General features: G+C 38.4%; 1 protein-coding gene across 3 annotated transcripts in view; it reads right to left on the bottom strand.

Moving 5' to 3' along the window:
* ZNF608 (zinc finger protein 608) overlaps nt 1–26,803 on the bottom strand; it is an 85,137-nt gene that overhangs the window by 24,859 nt on the left and 33,475 nt on the right. For all 3 annotated transcript variants that reach the window (XM_063180024.1, XM_063180023.1, XM_063180025.1), the window contains exon 3: nt 23,046–23,301. In XM_063180024.1, the coding sequence (XP_063036094.1) occupies nt 23,046–23,301 (256 nt within the window). The remainder of the gene's footprint in view (nt 1–23,045; nt 23,302–26,803) is intronic.

The following is a 26,803-nucleotide window of genomic DNA, read 5'->3' as shown; positions in this document are numbered from 1 at the left end:
GGAACATAAAACATAACTGAAAAAAACCAACCAAGCAGTGTGAAAAGGTTAGCACTGCAGCACCTGGGACTGTAGAGGAGTTTTAGTGTGCAAGGATTCCTATTTACAGTGCTGTCAATTAGCTCTCACTCCCAGGCACTGTGTTAGGCTGGAGCATTTTTTTTAAGGGAAATAAATGTAATGCTATTCTTGTCAACTTACAAAGCCGACAAGTAATGCTGCTATATTTAAGCTAAATGCTGTTTTTCATGGGCACTCTGAATGATATCTAATTTGGAAAAATGACAGTGATTTTGCTGAGCTTTCCAAAATCAACACCCATTTTAGCTGAACAAAACAAAAGGCTGCTGAAGCACATTTATCTCCCTGATGATGTATATTCACTAAATACAGCCCATAACCCACCTACTCAGAGCAGCTTTAGACAGCTAACCTCACCTACAGACCCTTACCATTTAATGAACAATTATAGGCAACAAATCTTTTACCAACAGCCTGACGGCTGTTCTTCATTCATACTCTGGGCCCAAAAGAGAAATTTGTCACAGCTTAAATAAGTTTTACAGATGTAATAGGTAAATGCAATAAAGAAAACAGGGCTTTTATAAAACAAAAATCGACAGAGCAGAAAGCTGTTCCTCAAGACTGTGCGCAGGCGCACGGGGCTTCTGCTGAAGTGAAATAGACAATGAAGGTTAGGAAGCATGAAATGACAGCCTTCTTTGCCTTTCAGGGAACGTAAATTTTATTCACAGAACGTAAATCTCAAAGTCATGGTTTTCAATCTGCATGCATGAACACACAAGATTGATTTCAAGGAGATTTGGAAGTATTTAACTCATTGCTCAGAGATGCAAATCCCATCTTGTACAATCATTATTGTAAAAATAAGAGAAAAAAGATGGGTGCCGTTTCAAGGGCTCTGCCTATACGTTTTCATTTTTCAGATAGTCACAGATCATTAAGCTTCCATTTCAAATATGGACATATCTGTACTGAAACAGCCAAATAAAGCTGTGTAAATTCTGCATGTATTAGGGCAGCTTAAAACCGTTAATGAATAATACAGCTTAAATGAAAGACAATCCTGAATGTGTTTGCCACAACATAAGATGCCCATGACTGAACAGCCCTCCCTAAATGAGCAGGAAAACATAGTTCAAATGCTTCAATAAACATGGCAACAGACCTAATGTGGATGCAGTGCTGAAAAATTTTTGGAAATGCAGATAAATATTTTTTAACTTTGGCACATCTGTTGCCGCTCAGTGGTTTTCTTATTATTCAGTACCTCTTTCATGATACTTCACTGCTTATCATAAAACCAATCAGGTAGAAAAAACTGTTGTTGCTAAATTAAAAATCCTAAACCACAGATTCTTAAACATGGTGTGTCAAGTTAATACATTATACCGTTAAAGAATTCTCTGAAGTGCAGCCTTTTCTAACAGAAAACAGATCTATTCTCAAACACAGATGAGCTTCCCCTGTGTCAAAAAACACAAACTGATTCTGTTTAAAACGCAGAAGAAACTGGTTAATTTCTACCTCAGTAAAATTTACAAAGCAATAAATACTTTGCAATACAAGCTGTGTGGTTTGTTTCACTTCCTTGTCACAGGAATTAATGAGGAAAATCCTTCCCTTCATTCTGTTATGCAGATTTGTACTGGAGAGCACAGCATGCACTGACCAAAAGCCCCAAGGGCTTAATTCTGAGTTCCATACCTCACCTGCTACTTCTTCATGAATTTTGGCAAAAAACATTTTCATTTCCCATCTTTATGATGACAGTGCTTGTAAACTCGATCACCACCACACTGTGAGTGCTTAGTAAGGCAGTAAAACTGATGGGGGAGGGGGGAAAGGAAAGAAATGTCATGTCTGAACTAGGGTCATACTAGTATTATCCTTCACTCTCTATTTCTGATACTGAAAATATCAACGAATTTGAATTTTTGCAACCCCTGCCTAGTAGCAAGAGGGAGGGGGAAATGAACTGAATGCCTGAAAATATATGCCTGTAACAGCAGGAGCAGAAAAGACTGATAAAGACTTTATGTACAGCATTTAGTCAGATTAAGTACAACTCCTCACTCCATGTTTTATTGTCATTTATGTTCTTTCTGGCCACACGAAGAAAGCTGCTTCTGACAGGCCACAAAAGCAAGGCTTCTGGGAGTGTTTTGTTCTTTCTCTTCAAATCCTCTGATGCATTAGTTTTCTGATCTCCCTCCTAATATAAAACTACAGCTCCCTTCTTACATGATCGTCCTTGTCAGAACAACTTCCACTCAGACAGCAGCTAATCCACTACAGCTAATGGTTTCTGTCAGGATGGAAGCAAGGGAAATGATGCCATCATTTACTACATGGAATAATCTGCATATCTCAAATGGACCTCCTCTTTTGCGAAATGCCAGTGTGATGTGTCAAATCCTTATAAAATCTACCTCCCTCAGTCCTATGTGAATGTGGTTTCATAAGTACATTTAACCAATGCATTTTTTCTTATACCCCTGAAGATTGTGGGGGTTCAATGGGGTAGATATTTACCCTCCTACTGGCTGGGAGGAAACTGCATGGTAAGACTGCTCTTCTCCTCTTGGCTCTCCACATTATTTATAGAGTTAGGATCTTTCAACACACCTACCTACATGTCTTATGAAGAGGAGTCTTGTATTTCAGAAGACAAGGTTGCCTGAAGAGATTGGCAATCACTCTCCAAAAAAAGTTTGACAAGGAAAAGTGCTGGATTCTGCATCTGGGACAGGACAGCCCTGGATGTACAGACAGACAGGAATGAGAGCTGACAGAAGAAATGAGTGCAGGAAGGGTCCTGCATCTGGGTGTCCTGGTCAATGGCAAATTGAACATAAGCCCACAGTGCCCTGGCAGCCAGGAGGGCCAACATTGTCCTGGGGAGCATCAGGCACAGCATCACAGCCAGGCAAGGGAGGGGATTGTCCTGCTCTGCTCTGCTCTGCACTGGGGCAGCCTCACCTCCAGTACTGGGGGCAGTTCTGGGTGCCACAACACAAAAAAGGCATTGAGCTGTTAGAGAGTGTCCAAAGGAGGGCAAGAAGGATGGTGAAGGACCTTGGGGTGAAGCTGTGTGAGGAGTGGCTGAGGTCCCTTGGTCTGTTCAGGCTGGAGAAGAGGAGGCTGAGGTGAGACCTCACTGCAGGTGCAGCTTCCTCATGAGAGGAAGAGGAGGGGCAGGCACTGATCTCTGTGGTGACAGTGACAGAACATGATGGAATGGCCTGAAGTTGTTTCAGGGGAGGCTTAAGTTCACTATTAGAAAAAATATCCAGAGGGTGATTGGGCACTGGAACAGGCTCACCGGGGTCACAGCACCAACCCTGACAGAGTTCAAGAAATATTTGGGCAATGCTCTCTGGCATGTGGTGTGACTCTTGGGGTTCTTGCATAAGGCCAGGAGTTGGACCTGATGATCCCTGTAGGTCTCTTCCAACTCAGCATATTCTATGATTTTATGAAGATGACCATTTGAAACCACAAAAGTAATCCGCAAAAACTGATACTGTACTTGCATTTTGTTCTCTTATGCTTCCTGTGCAATATTCACCATCAGATTAAGAGCTCTTAAAAGAAAGGGTAAAGTAGAATCTCTCAGATTCAGGGCATTTCATCAGGTGAAAAAAAAAAAGCAGCACTGACAAAGGAAGGGTGGCAGTGGGGAGAAGAAGTCAGACCTCCATATGTCTCCACCCATGATCTCCCTGTTGATGAACCGCGTCTCTGAGCAGTAGACAACCAAATGCAGTAACAACAGATGCCACAACAAGAAGTTTGTAACACTTCAGGAAGGTGTGAAAGGAATGACAGTTGGCTGCCTTTTTCAAATCTCTGGCAGAAGCCTCTCTCCTCACCCAGACGGGAGCCAAGGCTGTGGCACCTTTTCCTCACAGTTTCATTGTGTTCAGAGGTTCTCTCAATGAACTTTGAGTGTTTTATTCAAATAATTGCTTAGAGGCTGCATTTCTTCTAGCAGACTTCCCCCTGTGACCTAGAGAAGAGAACTAGAGATCAATCTAAAGGCCACACATTTGTTTCAACTCTTTAGGGACAAGAATATAGATGTCTTTTGCCTCTTTTGGAAGTTGAACAAAATTAAGACTGGTGTCTACTGGTAAAGGGATGTTTTCTCCTGGAACACCTTTCCAGTTCCAATCTTCCATAAACGGCATTTTGTGAAAAAAAATTACAATTATCTATGAAAACTATAAGGAAGGAAGGAACTTGCCTTTGAAACAAGGAACACTAGTGAAGATTTGAAGACTGCAGATTTAATAACAGGAACTGATATATTCTTGTTAACAAAGATCTGAAACTACATAAAATGGCTAGCAAACTGCTTTAAAAAACCCCCCAAAAATTAGGATTTTAATATGTTAATGGAATACATTTGTGGAGGGTTTGTCTTTTTCCCTTCATCAATCACATTTGCCCAAATCCATCAGTTTCGCATAGGCCCATGCACAATCAGAATTATTCACTTTTTAGTAGGAAACCTTTTGCGGATAGACAGATAAAAAGACGGCTTGGTGAACGGAATCAGATTCCAAGGAAGAAGGCTGGAGGACACACAAGAGCTACGCCAAAAGAAATCCACATCAAGTTTTTGTGATCTCTTTCCAGTCGAGGATTGGTATGCTGGTAGAATGCTGCTACCTTTACCCCTCATTTGGATGTTTTTAAAATAGAAGAATTCCATCAAAAAACCTCTAGGGCAAAGATCCTCTGTTGTCCAACAGATGCATTCTAACTTTCCTGTAAGATTTGAAAGGTTTTATTACTTTGAGCTTCTGTCCTCTGAAAAAGCCCTTTTCTGCCTTGATAAAACTCCCAAGTGACTAAGAACTATTTCTAAGAACACCAGAATCTGCATCTGTTCCATTAGAAATGAAAACTTGACCAAAGAGTTCATAAGGACTGTATGTATGTACATTGTTACACTGATACGGTCCTGAAGATACAAGCATGCTCATGAAACCATCTGTATTTCATAAATATAAATTTAGCAACTATTCCTTTTAAAAAGTTTTGTGTACTTTTTCTGAATTTTTTTATTATTGTTAATCACCTATAGACTAGTCCAAAGACTCGACTATACTTCAGACAAAAAAAGACAAAAGGCAAATCTGGTAAACTTGAAAAACTGGCAACTGGAAGTAAAACATCCTTAAACCAAAAGACTGCAAAGGGATTATTTCAGTAGCTAGACTAAGTCAGTTCAGAAATGATTCCATGTAAAATTACATCCACTGACTTTATTTCAATTACTTTTAAATTTCCCAAGTCAACAGCCAGTGTTTTAGAAAAGTAAGACCTATTTTTTTCTCTGATATGTCTTTCTTAAGGGGTTTAATATACCCACTCTCAGTGTCTTTGGGAATTGCTGGAAATGAGCCCATAGACCTCCAAGGATACGGGCCTATACTTCACAGAAGGCTGTCAGAGACACTCAGAGAGTAAAAAGATAATTTATTGTCCACAACATTTAACCATCACATGACAGTCAAGGAAGAACACTTCTAGTAAGATTTAATCCAATTTCAGTCTTCATGTTTGAAAGCAAATGCATTTCCTAAAGAACCTTCCAAATTTATCTGGATTTCAGAGATTCACAATGATCATAAGGATCATTGAGACATAAAGGATGAAATTGTGTCTAGAATCTAAACAGCTTTAAACTTACTTTTCTGACTCCACATTTCACCTGTCCTGCCTAGAGAATGTAGCCGGCACAAGTAAAAGTTATTTGCTTATTGGTTAAAGACTTTTTTTCTTAAAGGTCTTCACAATGGGAGATTAATAAATTAATCTGCCTATACAGTTAGAGAAGTACGAGGCTTTTTCTTGATGTCTGTGAGATAACATCCTCCTCTAGGGAGACTGGACAGAGAGAAAGGTAAAGTATTTGTAAGTTAGTTGCTCACAGCCAAGGAGATTCATGGTTAGATAACAAAATGTCTAATGACAGCTCTTTGACAAAACTATATGGCTGACCAACTGAGAAATTAATGAGATACTTCGACTTCCTAAAACTTCAGAAGTGTAAGGGAAGACTGTGGAAAAAACCCTAATGAAGGATGAATCAAAGAGAACATTAGTGGTTGTCTTAGGCTGTAATGCAAGATGTGGCTGGGGCTGCATATTCTATTACCATTTGTTAGAGGTGGGGCAGTTATCTTCTGTTAATTGGGCAGTTTTCTTTATCTCTTCCACAAACACATCCTCCCTCCAGAAAATATCTCTTAATGGGCCACTGAGTCTCTCTGCATGACTGATAAAATTACATCATCCCACTGGGAGATGGGATCCCACAGGGAGAGGAGCCAAGCCAGGATTCCTACCTGGATACAATCAGAGATTTGGAACACCAGGGGAGCCTTTTTCCACTGGATTCCCTGAGGAAGACCAGGCCCATCTGCACCAGCACTGGACCTTCAGAGGAAAGCTCCACCCTTCTACAGGATCCCTGCTCCAACAGAACCACACCTGTCACTGCAGGAGGGTGCAGCCACCATCTAATGGGACTGCTATCAACACCCTGACCCACAGGGTGTCAGGTCATAGTCTCACTCTGTCAGTGTTGCTTTGCATTACTGCATTTTTTTATTTTTTCCTAATAAAGAACTGTTATTCATATTTCCATATCTTTGCCTGAGAGCCCTTTAATTTCAAAATCATAAGAATAGGTTTACATTTTCCATTTCAAGAGAGGCTCTTGCCCTCCTTAGCAGATATCTGTCTTTTCAAATGAAGACAGTGGTAAAGCTCACTATTACTCTTTTTCTGCCAGAGGGAAATCAGCTGCAAGGAAAATAACACAAAATAGGAAAACATTAAATACTATTACCATTGGATGGTAGGAAGAATGAGAAAAGTGGGAAGACTAAGAGTTAAACTCTGTCTCTGAAGGCTGTCTGCCAACTACCTAATGGATAGCATAAATAAAATAGACCTAGCCATGTCTTTGAGACCTTGAAGAGTTGTTTTTTTTTAGTTCTCTCCAAGCAAAACTCAGCATACAACAAATAGCACTTGAAGAAATGAACAAAAATGCTAATGAAGAATGGAATGTTTTACTGCTGGAAAACATTCAATTGAAAATAGTTTGATAAACTGAAGAAGAGCAGTATATCCTCAATACTCTTACAACTGAAACCAATGGAAGATTAGTGTTATTTACGTGCCTCCCTCACACTTGATGGCATTCTTGTATCTCAATATGCTGTACTATGTTTACAACACTGCCTTCCCTCACTCCTCCTAAGACAGCTTGAAAGATTATGTTGCAAAACACAAAGGTTACTGGAGAAGCATCCTTCAAAATGATGAGGTATTTACTAGTTAGGTACTGGTATGAAAAATTAAAGCTAGAGCCAAGCACAAGGGTAACTTCCCCGCAAAGAGTACCTGCACTCTCTCCTTATTCTTCCTTTAGCTGTGGGGATTCAACAGTTGGTCTTCATTAGGCTGTCCATAAGAGAGTTGTTGTCTGTTTCATATTTGGTTCCCACAAGCCCTTGATTAATAGCTGTCTGCTATAATTTATATATAGTCCTTGTTTAGGCAGTACAATTTCTTTATTATGGCCTTTTAAAAATATTTCACTAATGCTGTTCAACTAATTTTTAATCTAAGGGGAGGAAAAAAAAAGGAGGAAGGTGACACACTATGTCCTAATTTCCTAGGAAATCTCCATGAGAGAAGCAAAAAAACCCAAACCAAAACAATAAAACAAAAACCAGACCCAAAAGTATCCTGCTCTCAGAACTGTACTACAGAGCAAAGAGGACTTCAGGGGTTGCCCAGTCCACCCCCTCCTACTTCTGAAGCAGTATCAGCATCTATGATAAACATCCTGAAAAATGTTCATGTAGGTTTTCCTTTAATGGAAGACTCCACAAGCAGCTAGATAACCTACTCCACAGCTTCATTATCCTTGATGTATCTCACTTGAGTCTCTCTTGTCAATACTTAAGATCATTGTTTGCTGTCCTTCTACCATGATCACAAAGAACTGACCAACCTGTGATAAACAAGATCTCATCTGGCTTCATCTCCTCTTCAAACCAACTAAAAAAACTCCCAAAACAAAAACAAAAACAAAAAACCCAAACAAACAAATAAAAAAAAAACAACCCCAAGACATGAAAAAAAACTAAAAAAAAAAATGCCAATAAATACTGTGATATATTTTCTAATCTATGCTGTGAGGTTTTATTCTAGCCTTTTCCAGTCAAGATTTGAGCTTGAATAGAGCTGAGGGCAAAATCAAACTTATTAAATCCTGTGATTAGGACCATAATGATATTTACTAGTCTATTTCCACCAAACCATAAATGCAATGTGGCTGACCCAGGCATTCTGTCATAAACATTTTATACTACAGCAGCAGTTAAGTATTACATATTTTCCAAAAAGTATTTCAAGGAATGTGTGTGGAGGGTAGGGGTGTTTTTAAGGGCCAACTAGCAAAGACTGTTTTGCATTGCTTATGATAGAAACCTCTTGTGAGGTCTTCTAAAACAACAATTCAGCAAAAAGTGAATGTGAAGCCACTGAGTCAGCCCCATAAGCCTTTTTTTTTTTTTTTAAGGCAGCTTTCAATGAATCCATTTTAAATGTTTCTCATTCCCCTTCCCCAGTTATTCTTATATAAGAACTCTGCCTCCCAACCCTTTCTCTTTGGAAATCTGGTAACCATAGTTTCTGTGTCCTGCTGAGACTTGCTATGTAGAGCTGTATTATACCTGCTATTTAGCTGCTGATAGCAGTGTTTCTGTTGCAATTTATGAGAAATGTCAGTTGAAGGCAGAAAGTATTGTACACACTATATTTTCCCAGCTGGATACCTCCGTGAGCAGAAAGCAAAAACATGAATACACATGCACCATACATTTGGGGGAGGGTAGGAAGGAGACTGAGGGGAAAAAAGGCTGCAGGTTAGATGTGATGTTGGGTGGTCTAAAGAAAATGAGCTTGTCAATGGGAAGGTACATCTAATATTATTAGAGAACACCAGAGGTTTTTAACGCAGTCTGTGGTGCTACAGCAGTAATATAAAGGCACCACTGTTGACTCTGCAGATGCCTTTTTCCTTGACACATGGAAGTTGTACTGTGGCATTTTGAAAACTGTCACATTCAACTGTCTGCTTCTCTGACTCAGGTCTGCAGGTTCTTGTATAATGTTTAGCACAAGGACATTTTAATCCTGAATACAGTTTAGCCACTTTAACAGTATTTATACCTGAGGGTGTTTTGGGGTCTCCCCAGAGAGGAATGAAAACCAAGTCACCAAGCACAGCAAATACAATTGTGTCTCATCATGCTCTTCAGCATACTTTACTTACTACAATGATAGTGATATCATATAGCAATATGTTCCCTTGGGAAAGTGTTTTTCCTGGATAACAATGATAGCAATTTTCATGCTGCTTGATTGCACTGACAGCTGAAGGTGGTACGGCTTCACAAGAGAGGAAGTCCAGTTCAGCGAAGAGAGGGATTAAAGCAAAATGTTGGCTCTGCCTCCAAAGAAATGATGTAAAAATAATTTTTTCTTCACCATAAAGTATTGAAGATTACTGTAGAAGGTACACACCAGAGCTTTATATAAGTCTTCAAGCACTGTCTCTCTGAAGATCAGCACTTCATGGCCATGACATTTTCTTGAGAGTGTACTATATTAAACCAAAGGTTTGCAGGCAAATAGTTTAAAAAATCCCCTAATTTTTGTATACTTCACAGTCCACACTATACAGAAACATGACTCTGTCAGTAAGGCAGTACTCTAGAAGCAAAAGTCACCAGTAAAGAAAGGACAAATTATTAGAGCAGCAAAGTTATTCATTTGGGAGCAGATATTGCTTAAATAGTCTATGTGACTTCCTAAACTCTAGTCACTACCAACTAGCTTCCAAATTTACAATAATCTTAGTCATTGCCCAGATCACCTCCTCCATTAGAAGCACAGAACTGAAAAGAATGAAAATCCCAAGTCTGCTGAAGTTAAAATACTCACAGTCAAACTGAGGATAGATCCCATTACCATTTAAATAACAACATGGAACACTTTGAAGGAAAACCCTTTTGATCTCAAAGATCCAAATGCTGAGTGAGAGTAAAAAACTCAGTTCTTAAAATTTCCAGGGAAAAAGCAGAAAAAAAAAGGACTATGACCCAGGCTGTCAGTCATGTGCTTAAATTTCTAGCATTTTTAACTGTTAAATGTAGCCCTCTTGGTATGTAATTAGTGGCTACATCATCATCAATACCACAGTTAATAAAAGCTTTAGTAACTTTTTCTTGCAGGCTGTTCTGGTGAGGAGGTGCCAAGAGCAGCATGAAGTGGTGAAGGACAGACCAAAGGTGAATCATGGGTTGTATTTTTCTTCTTTCTCCCTCGCTACTTTAAATTTAGGATACCCAAGTTTTGATCACCTAACACTTGGTTATTACTACAGATTTTGAAAATACGAATGTCTTGTTAATTTCAAATACAAAGCAGTGCAAGGTCAAATGGTATTAAAAATCTCATTTGGGGAGAATTACAAGCCCTGTACCTTTTGAATGGCAAAGAAAAACAATAAAATTGTACTGAACTGCAGTTCAAATTTCTGTCATTTTTTAATTCTTTCTCTGGAGAGCTGTGAACGAACGATGCTTTGAAAAGTGCTTTAGCCTTTGACAGTCGATGGAGTTTGCTGATGTCACATTTTCTAATTGACACAACACAGGGTCTGCATGGCACACTGCTACAACATTTGTTTTACAAGCGCACGTTTCACAGGAAGCCAGTGATTAATTTCCCAAAGACTTACAGGCATACATTTCTAAAAAGGGAAAAATAAAACTGTTACATATCCATACAAATCAAAATTTACAGAATCGTGGCAGTCAGCCAGCAAAACCACTCCAGGTCTGCTTCCCCATCTGTTTGGCCTGTTAGCTGAAAGAAAATAAAACCAAATTGCTCCTTCTGTAACTAATTCTCAGAACTCCCAAAAAAACCCAACTTCCATGACACAATATTAATAACTCAGAACGCCCTACAACAACCAGTAAACCTTGTAAGCACTGTGTAATGCAAACACAATAGTTCAGGAAGAGATACTGAGACAAGGAGAGTTCAATCTTCCCCAGGATTGAAAAGATGCCATGCCAAGACACTACTGCTGGTCACGAGGGACCTTTTGCCATCCTGCAACCAACGTGGCCAAATCCTGGCATGGGGAATGCTACACCCTCCTGTACATCGGCGCTGCCCTCGCTTGAGGCTCTGGACCTTGAAACAGGGAAGGTAGAAATAAATGTGTGTCAAATGGTAGAAGAAATTGAAGGTAGAAATAAATGTGTGTCAGCTCCTTGGTCCCCTGCAATCACAGCATTGATGTAAATGAAACTCGTGCTGGCTGAGGCAGGGCGGTGAACTGCCTGGCGCCGGGAGCACGCACAGTCCCCGCTGCTGCCTCTGCTAAACGGGAGGCAACTCACACAGATCAACTGGCTGAGCAGCTGAGGTCAACAATGCCTTCAGCTATTTGTCTGCTGGAGCCCTGACAAGTGATTTTCATTTTATGGCAATGTACCATGTCAAAATCATTACTTTTTCCTTTTAATCTTTAATTTATAAATGAAAAACCCGTCGTAAAAACTTGCACAGCTTTTTTCTGTCTACCACTGGAATGGTATAAAGTAATTAATATACTACAGGTTTCTATTTCACAGATTAAAAAATAATTTGACTAGGAGCACTTTCAACAACTGCCCATAAATCAGCCCACTCTCAAGAGTTCAACTCAAGAGTTATTGTGTCTATTGTGCATCTTAAGGTTCAAAGACAGATTATTCATGCATTCATTCATAGCCAAGAATGTATCCCAGCAATGAAATTTACCCTTCAAAGCTGACCCGAGCTTAACCACTGGATTGACTAAATAATTTAATTGCTCAATGATGTGCTACATCCCTTTACTGAAGACTGTAGTTTTAGTGAATTGAGCTAGTTTTAAACCAGTGATATATTAATGGCACGTATTCCAAAAGCATAAGCAGCTGCTGCCCACCAACAATACCAAACTGAATAATAGGAATGCAAACAAATCTCCTGGCGCACAGTTAGCTTTTTTTGCAGTACTTAAAAATTGTAGTGTTACAAAATTACTTCTGTGAAAGAAAGAGGCAGAAAATAGATGAAAGCAAAGCTGTTATTTACAGAGAGCCTCTAATAGCTGAGTAATGTTGCCAGTGCAAGAACATTAGTTCTGTCACCTCCCTTTCATACCCCACAATTTATTTTCCATTCTGCTTAAAAGGGTTTCTACCACTAGATGCAATGATGAAAAGAACAGCCAGTGTTCTTCTCTCTGACTTTGACTACAAAGTCAAGAGTGCTGAAATAACTTCTCCTCACCTGTTAGGGTAAGCTATCTGGTGCAGCTAATTCAGTCAACATTCCAGTCCTCTCCTAGCCACATTAAACCAATGCATCTAGACTGAAGATTAAGGGGAAAGGAGACAATTACACTGTGTGTTACTGCCAAAGATGCAAAGACTCTAAATCTCCTTGAAGCTGAAAACAAATTAGCAGCTTTGCCCACATCAAGCTGTCTGTCCAAATGGAGGTTTCTTTTCACAACAGCATTACTAACTGTGCTTCTCAAAGATAATGCTTTGGGGATACAAAACCATTTTCTCTAAATTATTTCCTGTCACTTGCTTGTCTAGACCAACAGAATAATTTGTAATGCAATCACCACCTACTGCCTTGAAGCAAAACCAACTACAGATTTACTCCTGCCCCTCAAGAGCCCCTCTTCCTCCTCATTTATACTAATTTCATATGGCACTTGTGTGGGCAGAATCAAAGTAAAAAGAAATGGCATTATCCTATCCATTCATATTTCATATGATAATGCATCAGTTACTAAACCTCTGTGCTGCCTTTAATCTTTATCTGAGGGAGAAAGGGGCTGTCAGCTCTTGCAGAAGAACCTTCAGTGAGTAGCATCAAATAAATTACTAAAATGTTACACAACTTCACCTCCACTGCCAACGGGAAGGCGTTTGCAGGGGGGGCGCAGTCATTCAAAACCCATCTCAAGTCAGCTGGCACCTACAGCTTCCCTGCTCAGCAAGTGGCACTACATTGGCACAACAGCACAGCAGCTGAGGCCCACAGAAGTTTAGGTGCTGGAGCAAAGAAAGTTCAAGGAAACCAGTCTGTCCAGCTTTTAGGATGCACACATCGCCCTCAAAAAAAACCAACAAAAAACCCAAAGCAACGACAACAAAAACAAAACAAACTGACAAACAAACAAAAACTAAACAAAAAATCCCCAACACCAACAGAAATGTATGTATGTATGTGTGTATGTATGTATGTATCTCCAGAAACACTTCCACCACCAACCCTGCTGCCACCTCTTCTCCCACCCCTGAAGTATATTTGGACATTTTCCCAGACAAATCTGCTTTTAACAAACCTTGACTATGCAGTTTAATGACAAATAAACTTCTATGTAACTATGTTTCAGACCCCAGATCTTTCACTCCCATCTTAAGTAATCTGCACCCTGAAAGAAATGGGGCCCGGGAGGGCGCTGCAAAAAGTTAATGAAGTTGAAGAATCTCAGAAATTAGATACTGTCAAAGTACTAAATAATTTTTCCATTGAAGAGTCATATGTGCTTAAAAATGCTGAATTTTAAGTATTTATAAGAATATCAAGGAAAATTTTTTCTTTCTTTCACACAATAGCAGAAAAATGAAAGACTTTTTTAAATGTGTGAAACTATGTGAGGATGTCATTCTCTCCAGCATTCAGCAAAAAAGAATCTGATCTTCATTAAAAGAATGAACATTAGTAGCATCTATTGGCCTTCCGTCTGGTTATATCACCTCTAAATAAAGGTATCTGGCTGGAAATTGCTGGAACCCATGAGCCATTTTTTGGTTTTGTTGGGTTTTTTTTCTTAACTTTTTTTAATTGCTCAGGCTTGTAACCAGTGATTCTTCCTAGTCTGAAGGTTTATGAATTCTATTAACAGACAGTGATTCTTCTGGATTAAATTGGCCTGGATGCAGACAAACTTGTACTGCCTTCACTGTCAAAGGTGAGAGTGACATGAGAACAAAATCCCTCAATATTAATTTATTGCAAAACTTTCTCCACAGAACCTACAGTCTTAACTTTTAGGACTTCCAAAAATTGTTGAGAATAACCTCAAAATTAAGCTTCTTTTTAAAATCTGGAACACACTATAAGTCATACTCTGCTAAAAGCTGGCATCAGTTTCTCTCTTCCCTAAGGAAAACAGCTCTTTTAGTGAAACCTGAGACTCTTCTTACTGTTTCTAAATCCCAGCTAGAGTGGGTCACATAGCCTCAGGGCTTTCAAAGATCCACAAAAGCCAGCTCAATATGAATGCAAGGTTAAGAAGTACAGGTTTGGTCACTGCAGGGAAAAGTAAACAGGCAGTAAAACATAATTACTTGCTTCAAGCGACTTAAATGAAGAAGTTTTAAGTGATGGGAAAAAAACCCCACCAACTCTAGATTAATTGAAAATTGATTTGGAACTGCCCCCGCTTGAAACTGATTTTCTACAACACTTATCCTCAGTGTTAGGGACTGGCGACAGAACTGCCATCGCCTAACAAATAATGTCAGTTCCGTTTTATTAACGGAGATCGTCATACTGTTAGCGAAATTACTACAGAAACAGCGAATAGCCTGATCTTCTTCTAACACTCAAACAGAAACAACAAAACTCAAACAGAACAAAATCACTTAAACACACGAAATATTGACCCAAGCGAAGGCCTAGTAAACATCCCAAATAAACTTAACTGACATCTTAAACCAGAGGGAAAAGAAAGTAGTAAGGGGAAAGAAGGTTCTTAAGGCTTTTCTTAAATATGCTTCTTGATTCTGATTAAATCTTTAACAAGCATGGTAACAAAAGTCTGCCCTTAAAAATTAATTCTACAGTCTTTTATTTCCATAGCTATATCCCCTTTAGGTTCTATTAAGATTTAAATTTACAGCTAGTATACTCAAATATACTATACTGGTTTGAGTATACTCAAACCAGTGCTAATTTTGATGGATGTGTAAGTGTTTTGTTTTACTTGATACTCCTTAAAAAAAAACACCAAAAAAGAAACCAACCCTGAAAACCGAAATTAAAGCAAAATGCTCTAATACTGGTCTTTTGTTTTTCATCCCAGATGTTTCTAGGGGATTTTATTACCCTAAATTTCATAGCACTTAGGGATATAAAAGTGATGAACTTCAATTGTGCTTTCCATTGCAACACCAGCTTTTGTAAATCCAGACCTACTTTTTCAGAGTAAATCAAGAAAGGTATTTCCCTTGAGCTTTTCTTTTTTATATACATTCTTTTTCTTCTCCCTCACTCTCTACATTTTCAACCTCTGTGTTTCCTGCCTCCCCCTTCTAGAACAAAAACATAAGCAATAATCTTTTATTAACCCTGAAGGTCAAAGGGCTCTTCATTGTTCAAAAATTTTAATTGAGTTTTTCCTTCTGCTTTTTGGATTGCTACTTGCCACCAAAAATTCCAGATTAGTAGCTAGTTACTACTACATCAGTAGCAATTAGAAAGAATTACAAACATGCCTGAGGATACCAAAATTTAACTGTCCACTCTTTCTTTTAAAAAATGAAAAGCTGCTTGTTCGGCCAGCCACTGATCTGACTCCGGAAAATTAGTCCCAATGCCAAAAGCAGCTTTTCATGACATAGCCTCAAACAGTAGAAAAAGGATTATTTTTTAAATTTGTATTAATCTGTATTAGTACAAACACACAGTCTTACAACTGAGAGAACCTCTCATTCACCACTGTACAAGATTGGTGCTGGTTAGGAGTGTAGAAAAACTGGAATACAACAGCTTGTTCTAACTATTTAAACTACGTATAAAATTAATACTGATTGAGAGAACATCTTCAAAGAAGTGGGTTAATCCCTGAACCAGCTAAAGACACCATTACAGTTGTGCTTTCATTCCCTACTCCAATGGTATTTATTCAGTAAGGAAACACTTGGATGCACACACACTTCATTAGCAGTCAACTCTCCCCCTGCTATCTACAAATCCAAACATCACATGTTCCAAGTATTTCATACTGGAACACTCTCACTTCTAAGCAATCTGCTGCTACTGAGACTTAGCTTTTGAGCAATAAATGCTCAAAACTGTTGCTTTTCTTGAAGCAGCTCCTTCAGTGTTCATAACCTCACTGCTTGAGCAGGCTCAGTTTCACATTCAAATACCTCCAAGCAAATGTTTCCAATCTCAATTATTCTCCTTCCTTTTTCCTAGGCACCCTCCCTGCCCCCATATGCTTGTTTGTAAAAGGGATAATTTTCTATGTATGTACAAGAAGCGCAGGGAGTCTTCCTCTGTAGGAGTCTGGCAATACGCAGAGTTTTATGTAAGCACTGTCTGGAATTTGTTAAGTTTTTTCATTCTCTGCTTTGGGTTATACCAAGAGAATTACACCCAGATCCTCACTCAGTTGCAAAATGTAGCATTTGCCGGGTCCCTTTAGATAAGCTGCCTGTTAGTATCCAGGGTAAACAAGCCACATCTGATGTTTTTGGCCAGTTATTGGGACTGCACTGTGGCTACAATTTGCTTAGCATCACATCAGTATATTAAGAGTGGACCAACAAGAGAAGCACTAGGCAGTACAGAAATCACACATTCCTCCATGCAACAGAGGCGTACAGCCTCTCTAAACAAATCCGTAGGACTAGCACTGGCTAGACCCTGTGGGGTGTTTATGTTCAAGGAGGAATGCTGACATTTAAATACCAAATTTAACGTTTAACAGCACAAATTTCCTAAGTGCTTTATGTTGGTCTGCAGTCTTCAAAAATCTGAAGCAATGGTATTGGGAAGAAATGGAAAGGGTGATGAGCTACCTTGACTTCTCTGCTGTACTTAGGAAGCCTGAAAATTAATAAAGGTTCTGTTTTCACCCCCCCCCTTTTTTTTTTTTTAAACAGCTCTTCACTAATCTATGATGCTTTACATCACTTTTACATCAAACAGTTTCAAACTTAAATTTATATGAATGACTAATTGAAATTTTTGGGGAAAGGAGCTCTTTGCAACAGAATCAAAATTAAAACTCAAAAATATCTTCTATCTCCCTTCCTCTGCCAGCAGGGACCATCCATATCCTATTCTGAATTTCTGCTTCACTGATGTTTATACTGACACGACTTATGTACTGTTTGCTGAGAACAAAGAGGCTGCTAAGGTTTAGTTATTGTGACCCAGCTGATTCAGGGCAACTCACTGAAGCCACATCACAGCCATGTGCACCTGGTTCATAAAGTCAGTCCCAAAGGTTTAAAACCAATTTTGTGGATACTCTAAAATTACTATTTTCTTCATTTATTTTAGATGAAAATGGCATAAAACAGGTTACAAGTAGTAGGCACTCCTTGGCTCTAACACTGGCCAGCACTCTATGTTTCAAAGAAATACACAAGAAACAGTGTAGAAGTCAGTTAGAGGACAATGCCTGAATTTATATCCCTAAACAAGGGCATACTCTCACAAGGTCACACAAACAGCTAAGATGATCAAAATGGCCCCTACAGACATGACAAATCTTGGTTTAACTACAGCTAAATCCATCCTGTGGTCAGAATCCTACAACTCTTAAAACTTGTTTCAGACAGTCTGTGTACATCCCAGATTCCTTCTGTAAAGTAGGTAGAGCTCCCACAAACCACAAACATTTTTATGCAAGACTGTGGCTTTCCATTGTGAGATGCAAAGCATATCTCTTCTGCTACAGGTTTCTATGTAACACATAATACATGTCAGACTCCAAGTGCCTGAGATAACACAATGAGACAGCTGGAAGTCTATAAAAAAATCACATATTTAAGGCTTCCTTAAATCCACCGATTTACTGGGTCTGGCATCACATACAGTAGAAAGAGCAAAAATTAAAAATAGTGTGTAAAAATATAAATACATGTAAAGGCTTTTTCTTGACAGAGGGCATTTTGATAGTGAGTGATATTCATACTGGGTCAGCAGACAACCCATGCAGCAGGAGAAAACAACTGGATTTTAGGTGTTCTGTTCATGTAGGTAGCCAAAAACCCTACTTATCTCCACAGACCACTTCTCTGTAACATGGACATAATAAAGCCTAATTTTTAAGCAGTACTTATCTTTATGCTTCTGTCATAAAAATAGACAATTCTGAATTAAATATAGTGGTTAACAATACCCTACCCCTGTACCCAGCAAGTCAATGGTCTACATCAGACAGAAATGTAAATGCACCCAGTATAAAAGCAAACCTGTTCTTTACAACTGTATCACTTGGTTTAATAAAGCCTATTGCCTCTCTCAATAAACCTTGCTTGAGTTCAAGACAAAAATGTGATTTAATATGTTTCTCTAAATTTCTACGAATAGTTGTAATGTTCTTTGATAAAAATCTCTAATTTCTACATTTGTTTCCTTACACATTTGACATGACTTTCACCATTACAAGTTTCATTGTTTGATCACGCCTCTGTATTTGTGAAAGTAAGTAAGTTGTTAAACCACAAAAATTGCTAACAGGAATAACAGACAGCCAGACTACTCATTCTTCTAATTCTATTTCTGTTGACACATACACACCCTTACTTACACACACATGTACAAACACATATCTAAACAAAGATATTTAAAACAGACTGTTGTTTTAAAGTAGTCTTTGCAAAACTAAGACCACATAGTAAGGCAGAGAGGAATCCACATCAGCTCTGTGCAACAGATACCATTTTCAAAACAAACCATGCATATTAGTTGCAAAAGTGGCAGGTTGGAAAACTGTACACACAACAAATACCAGCATGCCTCTTTGTCATCTAAGGCTTCTCCTTTCTACTAAATTTCTCTAAAAATTCTGCAAAATAGTGTCAGAACTGATGCTGTGACAAATTTGGAATACCATATCAATTATCCCATCAGGCTTCTGAGATCCAGCAGATTCCTGTTTCTTCTATTTGGCAATCAGTTTCAGGTCATAAAGACCAACAAGCTAACACTGATTAAAAAACACAGGTCATTTCCCCATTATTTGTTACTGTACAACAGCAGATTGCACCTGTTCTGCACAAAGAGGAAGAATCTCACCACATGCAGACAGCCTGTTCTGCACACAAAGGCAGCAAGGGCTGTCTCCGACGCAGTTTTCAGGAAAAAAAAGACACCATCAGAACAACTAGTTCCCACCTAAAGGCAGACTCTACTACTAGATGCAGAACTAAAACCAGGACGTGACCCAGGGCAACCGCGTGTGAGAAGCCGAAAAAAACCGAGGGCTCTAAGCAATTTAGAAAGTTGGTTGGTGGTTTCCCTTTTTTCTGGGTCATTTTTATTTCCTCCAGGCAGTAAGAAGCAATTATTGCTCACTTAGAAATTGTTTTCCCAGAAGATAATCACACAATTTAGCAAGTACCTGATTCAAGATAAACTTTTTTTTCTCAGTATAGCAATAGAGACTTTTAGCAGCTGTTTCCCAGAACATCAGAATGATCAAACAAACCTAAACACACACTCCAGTTAACACTACCAAGCTGCTCTCCGTGAAGGACTTTTACTGCAGATAGCTTCTGCTGTCAAATATCCACATCAGCTGCCAGTTTCAGGTTGACTTGCCCACATAATAATTTCTCCTTCCTCTCCCACAGGATAGCCTCAGACAGTGCTCTGTTTCACAGCCTTTACCACCACTTTGGACACACTACCAAGTTATATCCAAACAAGGTTGTTATGCAGATGACAATGCCTATGGCGTACATACAAGCAATTAAACACTACACAGCTTAGTGGAGCAGCTGAGAAATGCCCGTGTGAAAACCATGTGATAACTCAGTCATTGAAGAGTAACCACCTATGGTTTGTTACCACCCCCTGTAATTAAATATCACAGGCTTCAGATGCCAGCTGCCCTCTACACCTCTAAAGATTAAAACACGCTGGGAAAAATAGTCGGTCTAATTTATTAAATCAAGTCAACTAAATAAAGTGGTGTGGAAGTAATGAAAAGAGCTGCAACAATGCCCTTTTTGATCGTTCAGAATTTTGTCTGAAATCAAGTGTTGCTTTCTTCCCTTGCCCCCTACCCTTGAAGATATTATCTTAAAAATACGACTCATAAGCCTGAACATTATCCTTTTTCTGACCTCAAAGAACAAATGCAACAGATTGTGACAACTTGCTCAACATACATAAAAGTGGTTACTTCAGATGGCTTCATGGCAGGAATTCTCAGTATATACCTTCTCTTTTATAAAGTATGTTTTACATTTATGCTAATAATGAGTTCTGCATAAACTATTTGATTTTATCTTTCTCCACTCAGGCTACTATTCTTGTTGTAATAACTGTGATTCACCACATCCTTTCTGTATTTGCATTCCCACAACTCGTTGCTGCAGCACACAAAGGCTGCTCAGCAGCACACTTGGTTCCTATACTCATGCAGCCAGCCTACAAGCCTCTCCTTGTCACACCACAATTCATTTTACAGAGTGGCTAAACTAGATACAAAATAATTCAAATATGTCAAAACACAAGCCAGGATTAGAAATGTTCATACCTTCCTTAGCTTGTTTAAATTGTTTTATGTTAAGAGCTATAAGATATTATAGACAGTCAGAGAAATTTTGCATGGGCCTTTTTATTTACTTTTGGAAAGCAGTAAAGGGAGTAAAAACTAAAGAAACATATAAAATCACAAAAAAAATTTGTATGTCATCATGAATGTCCAGATGATTTTAGATGTGCCTAGTTACAAAGACTTTGGTTAAAGTAAGGTGGATTTACACCAGTTCAGGAAAGGCTGTGTTGTGCCCTAAAGTCAAAATCAGAACTTGAGAAAATCAGTATCTGATAATATTTTTTTTTCTATTAAAGGTAAAAAGAAGAGCCATCTGTATGCTGTTTCCTAGAATTTGGCAGAAATGGCCCCATGCAAGCTTTTATATAGCTGCTTTCCTGAACATGTCATAAAGCTTGAAAACACATAAATATGTACTTATGTGTGTGCTCAAAACATCAAAAACTTAATTAAAATGCAAATCATCATTATGACTCATTTTTCTTAATACAGTGTTGGTTGTGGACTCTGGGATAAAACAGTCAAATTTGTATTATTTTCTTCAGTCAGCAGGATCTGAAACACTCAAACAGAGCATGGTACAAACAACACAATATGATATCATATCAACTATCTTCAGTCTCTTAATCTACATTCTAGCTATATTTCTAGAGTATTTTAGAATCCCATTTTATCTATATTTGTAGTCACTCATAGTGTACACAGAGTGTTTGTAAAGCTATGAAAACAGGCACCCTCATAACAGTTTCACTCAAACATACCATTATTGAATTGAGTTGTTCAGAAAATTGTTTTAGACAAAACTAGGAAAAGGCTAAGGGAGTTCATTTCCATTAACTAACAAGAGTTTTAAAACCACTAGAGTGCTGAGATACTGGTAAATGGAATGTCACCCTGACCAGAATGCACTTTTTTTAATACTTCATTTCTAGTGCCAAACCTTTCGCAAGGAAGGCCTCTTAAATTCAGTGGGGGTCAGAAGTTTAGTTTATTCAGCAAGAATAACACTATTAACAGCTACTGCTCTTTCATGTCAACACAGTTAACACCCACACATTCCAACTCTGGTTAATACAGGCCAGCCAAGAAAGATTGGAGTTGCTAAGGGCAGTCATCTCTGCAGGGATATTTTAAACCAGAATTTATACTGTGCTTTAAAAACAATCTAAAAGGATCAATCTGCCTTATGAATCTGCTGTAGACATACACAGAGAGAAAGATGGATGGATGAAAGCATATAAAAGCAAGTAAATCTGACTCTTTCTATTGATTTTTGAGAGGACAGCGTAGAGCACTTTGGTGAGGTCTTATATATCACTGCAAAGGACGAAATGCCATTGTGCATACGGTTTGAAGCATGTCAGGATTTATCATGAAGCACTGCATCGCTGTATTCTGTCATTATATCATTTTGTAAATAATCTTGTTTTCACTGTTGAGGGAGGTAGATCACTAAAAATAAAATAATCCTCAAAAGAAAGATTTTCACACAGCTATAAATGAAAACATCTGCTATTATTATATGAAAAATTGCAGAAGTTTAGTGTACACATGCAGTATTTTTAGCAGGAGAAAGCTGGAATTTTAATAAAGAGCTTTTGAAATCCAAAATGGAAAAATCTGCATATCACAGCATAATCCTCTTCCTACTTACTTTGCTCTAAATCATAGCAAATCATAGCAAATCAATGTTTAGTGTTCCCCAAAGCTCTCCAATACTCCTATTCGGACAAATGTCTTCAAAGTATATTAAAGAAATCAATCTGGTTTTGATAGCACTTCCTCACCACATGGAACACTTTTCTTCAAAGCTGAAAGCTTTCCTCCTAAAGCATATTTTAGATAACCAAAAAGCAAAAATAATCACATTAAACTGAATTTTTGCAGGGTCTCTGGGGCCTCTATTGTTATGTAATAATGGTATTTCTTATCAGCTGAAATATTCAGCTAAGTTTTCATCTAAACTATTCATATATCCACTCCCATCACATAAACACCCCCTCATGATGTTCATTTAAATAGGACATTTATGCTCTTCTATTAGCCATTTCTTCATATGCTTTTCTTAATTTAGCAAGAGGAAACAATTCTATTATTAGCTAGGGTTATGTGGTAGGTCATTTGGAAAACACAGCTGCTTTAAATAATAAAAAGACCTGCCATTTGTTTTTAAAATGAAAGCTCACTAAGTGAACTGTAAAGCATTGCCTGCCATAGAATATAATGGTGTCCCAACAGATTAGCAAGCCTTTAGCCAGCACCCAGGCAGATAGAGCATACATGCCCTTGCCAACACATCTCAGAGACAAACCTAATGGAAAAAATAATTTACCTTCTTCAGTTTCATGCCACACAATTCCTTCCAGGTTCACGCTGGTCCCAGGCTCACAGGGTCCAAGGCATTCGGGTTCTGTTACTACTCCAACCTCGCAAGTATTTACACCCACTGAACGTGTCCGTACCAAAAGCTGCTCGACTGGTGCTGCAATATTGGATGAAGATGGGGAAAAGTAGGAAGGCAGAATCTGAGGTGTGATACTGCTGGAAATCGGAGGTGGAGGTGCAGGCACTGTAAACAGGGGATCAACCTGAAAACAACAGACAAACTTACTATAATGGTGCTGTGAGAGTTAAAAAAAATAAAAATAAAATAAAATAATATGAAATAAAATACATAATTATTTTTTTTTAAAAAGAAGTAATAGAAAGTCCAGTTTGCCAAGATTGCATTTCTTCATGTAGGGATTTGGTGTATCACAGGTAATTTGAGTCTTATGAGCTCAAATTTTTTGGCATTAGCCCAAATGCCGCACATGAAAAATTAAGTACAAAAATATCTATTATACATGCTAAACAAGGCAACTTGCTAAGTTTCTACTAGACTATTCCCTGTCATCATAGACTATTAGTATGAAATAGTAATAAAATTTTAAAACAAGAATTAAGTTTACGTTTTTCTTGGCACTGACAGAGATTGATTTCTGGATGGAAATTAATTTTGTGAACCAGGAACTTCATTTTCTATTTACAGAAAAAAAATTATAAAGAAAGGTACAAAGACATAAATGCTATTCTTTCATGTATATCATAGATAAATTAGTAGTTGGAACAATTCTAATATCCATATGGCAGCAAATACAATCTCTTATCATCTGATCATTTAAAACACATTAGGATGACCCACCTAGTACATTACAGATAACATTTAGATCTTTCTACTTGGAATAACAGAGAGGACTTTTACAAGAGTAATTTCTCAGGGTTTCCAAAATGCATATTTAGAAGAATGCATCTTGCCAGACAATCAGTTGGAACACAAGACAATTCACAGAGACAATATCAACATATGAACTGACAAAGTGATCTCTCCCGTTCAACTTCCAATCTACTCAGGAGCAGATTCTCTGTATTAGGGCTTTCAATATTTCACTCTGGCTCTAAGGTCCCTTGTCCCATAAAAAACAGCTAAACGAGGATATGAGAGTGCCCAGTCAACTAGCTAAACCCCCAGAAGTCACATTAATTTGGCCCATTGGATCACAGATATCATGCAAAGAAATCACTCTTCAACCTAATGATTTTTTTAAAATAGCTGCTTTTTAGCTGCATTGAAATAGAGGATCAAATGTCTTCCATGACCATGCTGTTTTTAATTTTGGACCTCATAAGAAGACTCAACAGAGAAGACAAAATGACTCACTGCACATCATCCAGGTTTTGCTCAAATGTATAATAACACAGAACAAAGTTAATTTTCCTGCTTGTAAAGCAAAACGGGGATACAAATAAAAGGACAGACTAAAAGGTATTACACATGTATCACAGATCAGCCCACTTCATCAGATGGACACTTTTTGTAATGAAAACATAAAATGACAAATTAGGGAGAACTTTTTAAAAATTATAACAATTGTTATCATTGGCCTTTGTAACAATTCTGGGTTGCACCAAGGCTTTGATTCATGTGTGCAAATCTTATGCGTGCTAAATAATTCTCAGTAACTTTGGGAAAAATATTTTGCATGATCTTTGTATGACTAGCCTAGATTCTGACCTCAACTACATTAGAACTAAGCAGGAGAGGGGAAGGACCTATAACCACAGTCTTCTCCAAAGTATTCCTCCTTAGAGGGGATTCTTTTTATTGAGAATGAAACTTTCAGGTTAGAGGGAAGTGAAAAAACAAACAAATAAACCAAACAAAACCTAGAACAAATGGACAAAACAACACAAAAACAAACAAATTTTAAAACCACAAAAACAAACAACCACAAAACCCCACAACACCAAAACCAAAACAAAACATAAATACTGAAAGCATCCCTAAGGAGTAAAAACCTACTAATACCATCAAAATTCTACTGGTTAAAGCAGAGGTCCTGTGACATAGAACAATGCAAGACTCAAGCAATTATGTCTTTATTCTTCTCTTTATGCCAAGAGAGTTGCAGAGTTAAAGCACAGGCAGAAAGCTTTGCAGAGCAGACTTGGATGCACACAGGAAAGTCAAATATCAACTGACCCCCCGCAGCAGCTGTTACTTGCAGTATCTAATAGCACACATCGCACAAAATCACAGCTGTGGCTGCTGTGCGTGGGCAGACACTGATCCTGTGCTCTGCAGCCCCTGATGCCAAGTGGAGGCACACGTTTGGATGGCACGGAGCCCTGCTCTCTGGCACTGGCTGTGTACGGGTGCTCTGTCACTGGAACCGGGTCAGGGCGTACCCCCGCATCATTTAGGAGTTCTTAACATACCTTACCTCAAACCAGAAGAGAACTGGGCTCAGTAGCTGGCAGGTAAATGGAGCCTAGCACTTAGGAAAAGCTAAACCACATCCCATTATAAACCCAAAAAATGCTGATGAATAGCCTGTTTGATAGTTTACATGGTGTTCTGTAAAGCTGCGCAAAACCTCCTACTACACATGGAACATAATTCTTCCATAAAATAGACTTATCACAAAACCAGAGGAAGAAAATTCCTAAGTGTTTTCTGTGGTCATACTAAACTAGCCAATGTTTTAAATGAATGTAGGCTAAATTGACAGATGCGTTTTCCATTTTTGACTATTCTAAACAGTGAGGGGGAGCTAATGAAAGCATGGATCTGACAGTGTATCCTATTAAGTTCTTTGTTACAAATATTTGTGCTCAGTTCTGGTTTATTTAGACCTGCTAATAAATGTTCATGTTTTCCACTGGAAACATTCACTCAGGACACGGCCAAATAGGGGCGTCTGCACTAAATGGGACTGCTTCTGTGTGAATTAAAACACTAAACCTTTGGAGAAATAAGTGGACGCTTACTGTCTCTGAGATACAGGTTCATTGCACAAGTATGTCCCTAGCCACAAGAAAAAAAACAATAAGCTTAAACATTGCTCCAGATTTCCATGTTTTAAAATTAACCCATCTTGCTTGATAATCATAACAGCACTGCAAAGTGGTGGTTCTTAGAGATCATTGTGGTGACACAATTGTTTTCATGAATTCTCCAAAGGGCACTGATGTAAGCTATTAGAGGCAAAGAGAGGCAGGAAGGCCGCCATCTCCAGTGGAAAAAAAGGCACATAAGATTAACATCTGGTGGTGGCAGTCTGTCAAACTGAGGAAAGTTAATGTCAAGAACAGATGCTCTGCAGTTTCTCACTGTTATTTTTTCGTTATTATTCCCAGGTGTTGGCACATACTGAGCAGCAGCCTTGCTGTTTATCACACAAAAGATTCCAATATGAGATTGAAAATCTGAATCTGAAGAAGGCTATTTACATAGATGCTCTCTTTAGACACACAATCAAAGGAGTACAAAAAGATAAAAATATTCAAGCAATATTTTTTCACCTAATTCCAAGAGCTTTTGAGAGCTGATTGGTGACAAAGGCTACAAAGCTGCAGTGTTATTCGTGGCAGTTTTCCACTGCCAAGTGTTTGATCATATCAGGGAGCTATAATGCTTAGTAGCAGAAAGCTCACAGAAAATGAAGGCTGCCTGCCAAGCAATATAGCCACTGCTCCTTGGAGCAATCCTTTATCTGAATATTTACCAAAAAAAAAAAAAAAAAAAAAAAAAAAAAAAGGTCTGTTTTG

Source organism: Melospiza melodia, chromosome Z (genome assembly GCF_035770615.1).
Source record: "Melospiza melodia melodia isolate bMelMel2 chromosome Z, bMelMel2.pri, whole genome shotgun sequence".
NCBI lineage: Eukaryota > Metazoa > Chordata > Aves > Passeriformes > Passerellidae > Melospiza > Melospiza melodia.
The sequence above is the reverse complement of the archived record's forward strand: the minus strand, read 5'-3'. Positions and strand labels throughout refer to the sequence as shown.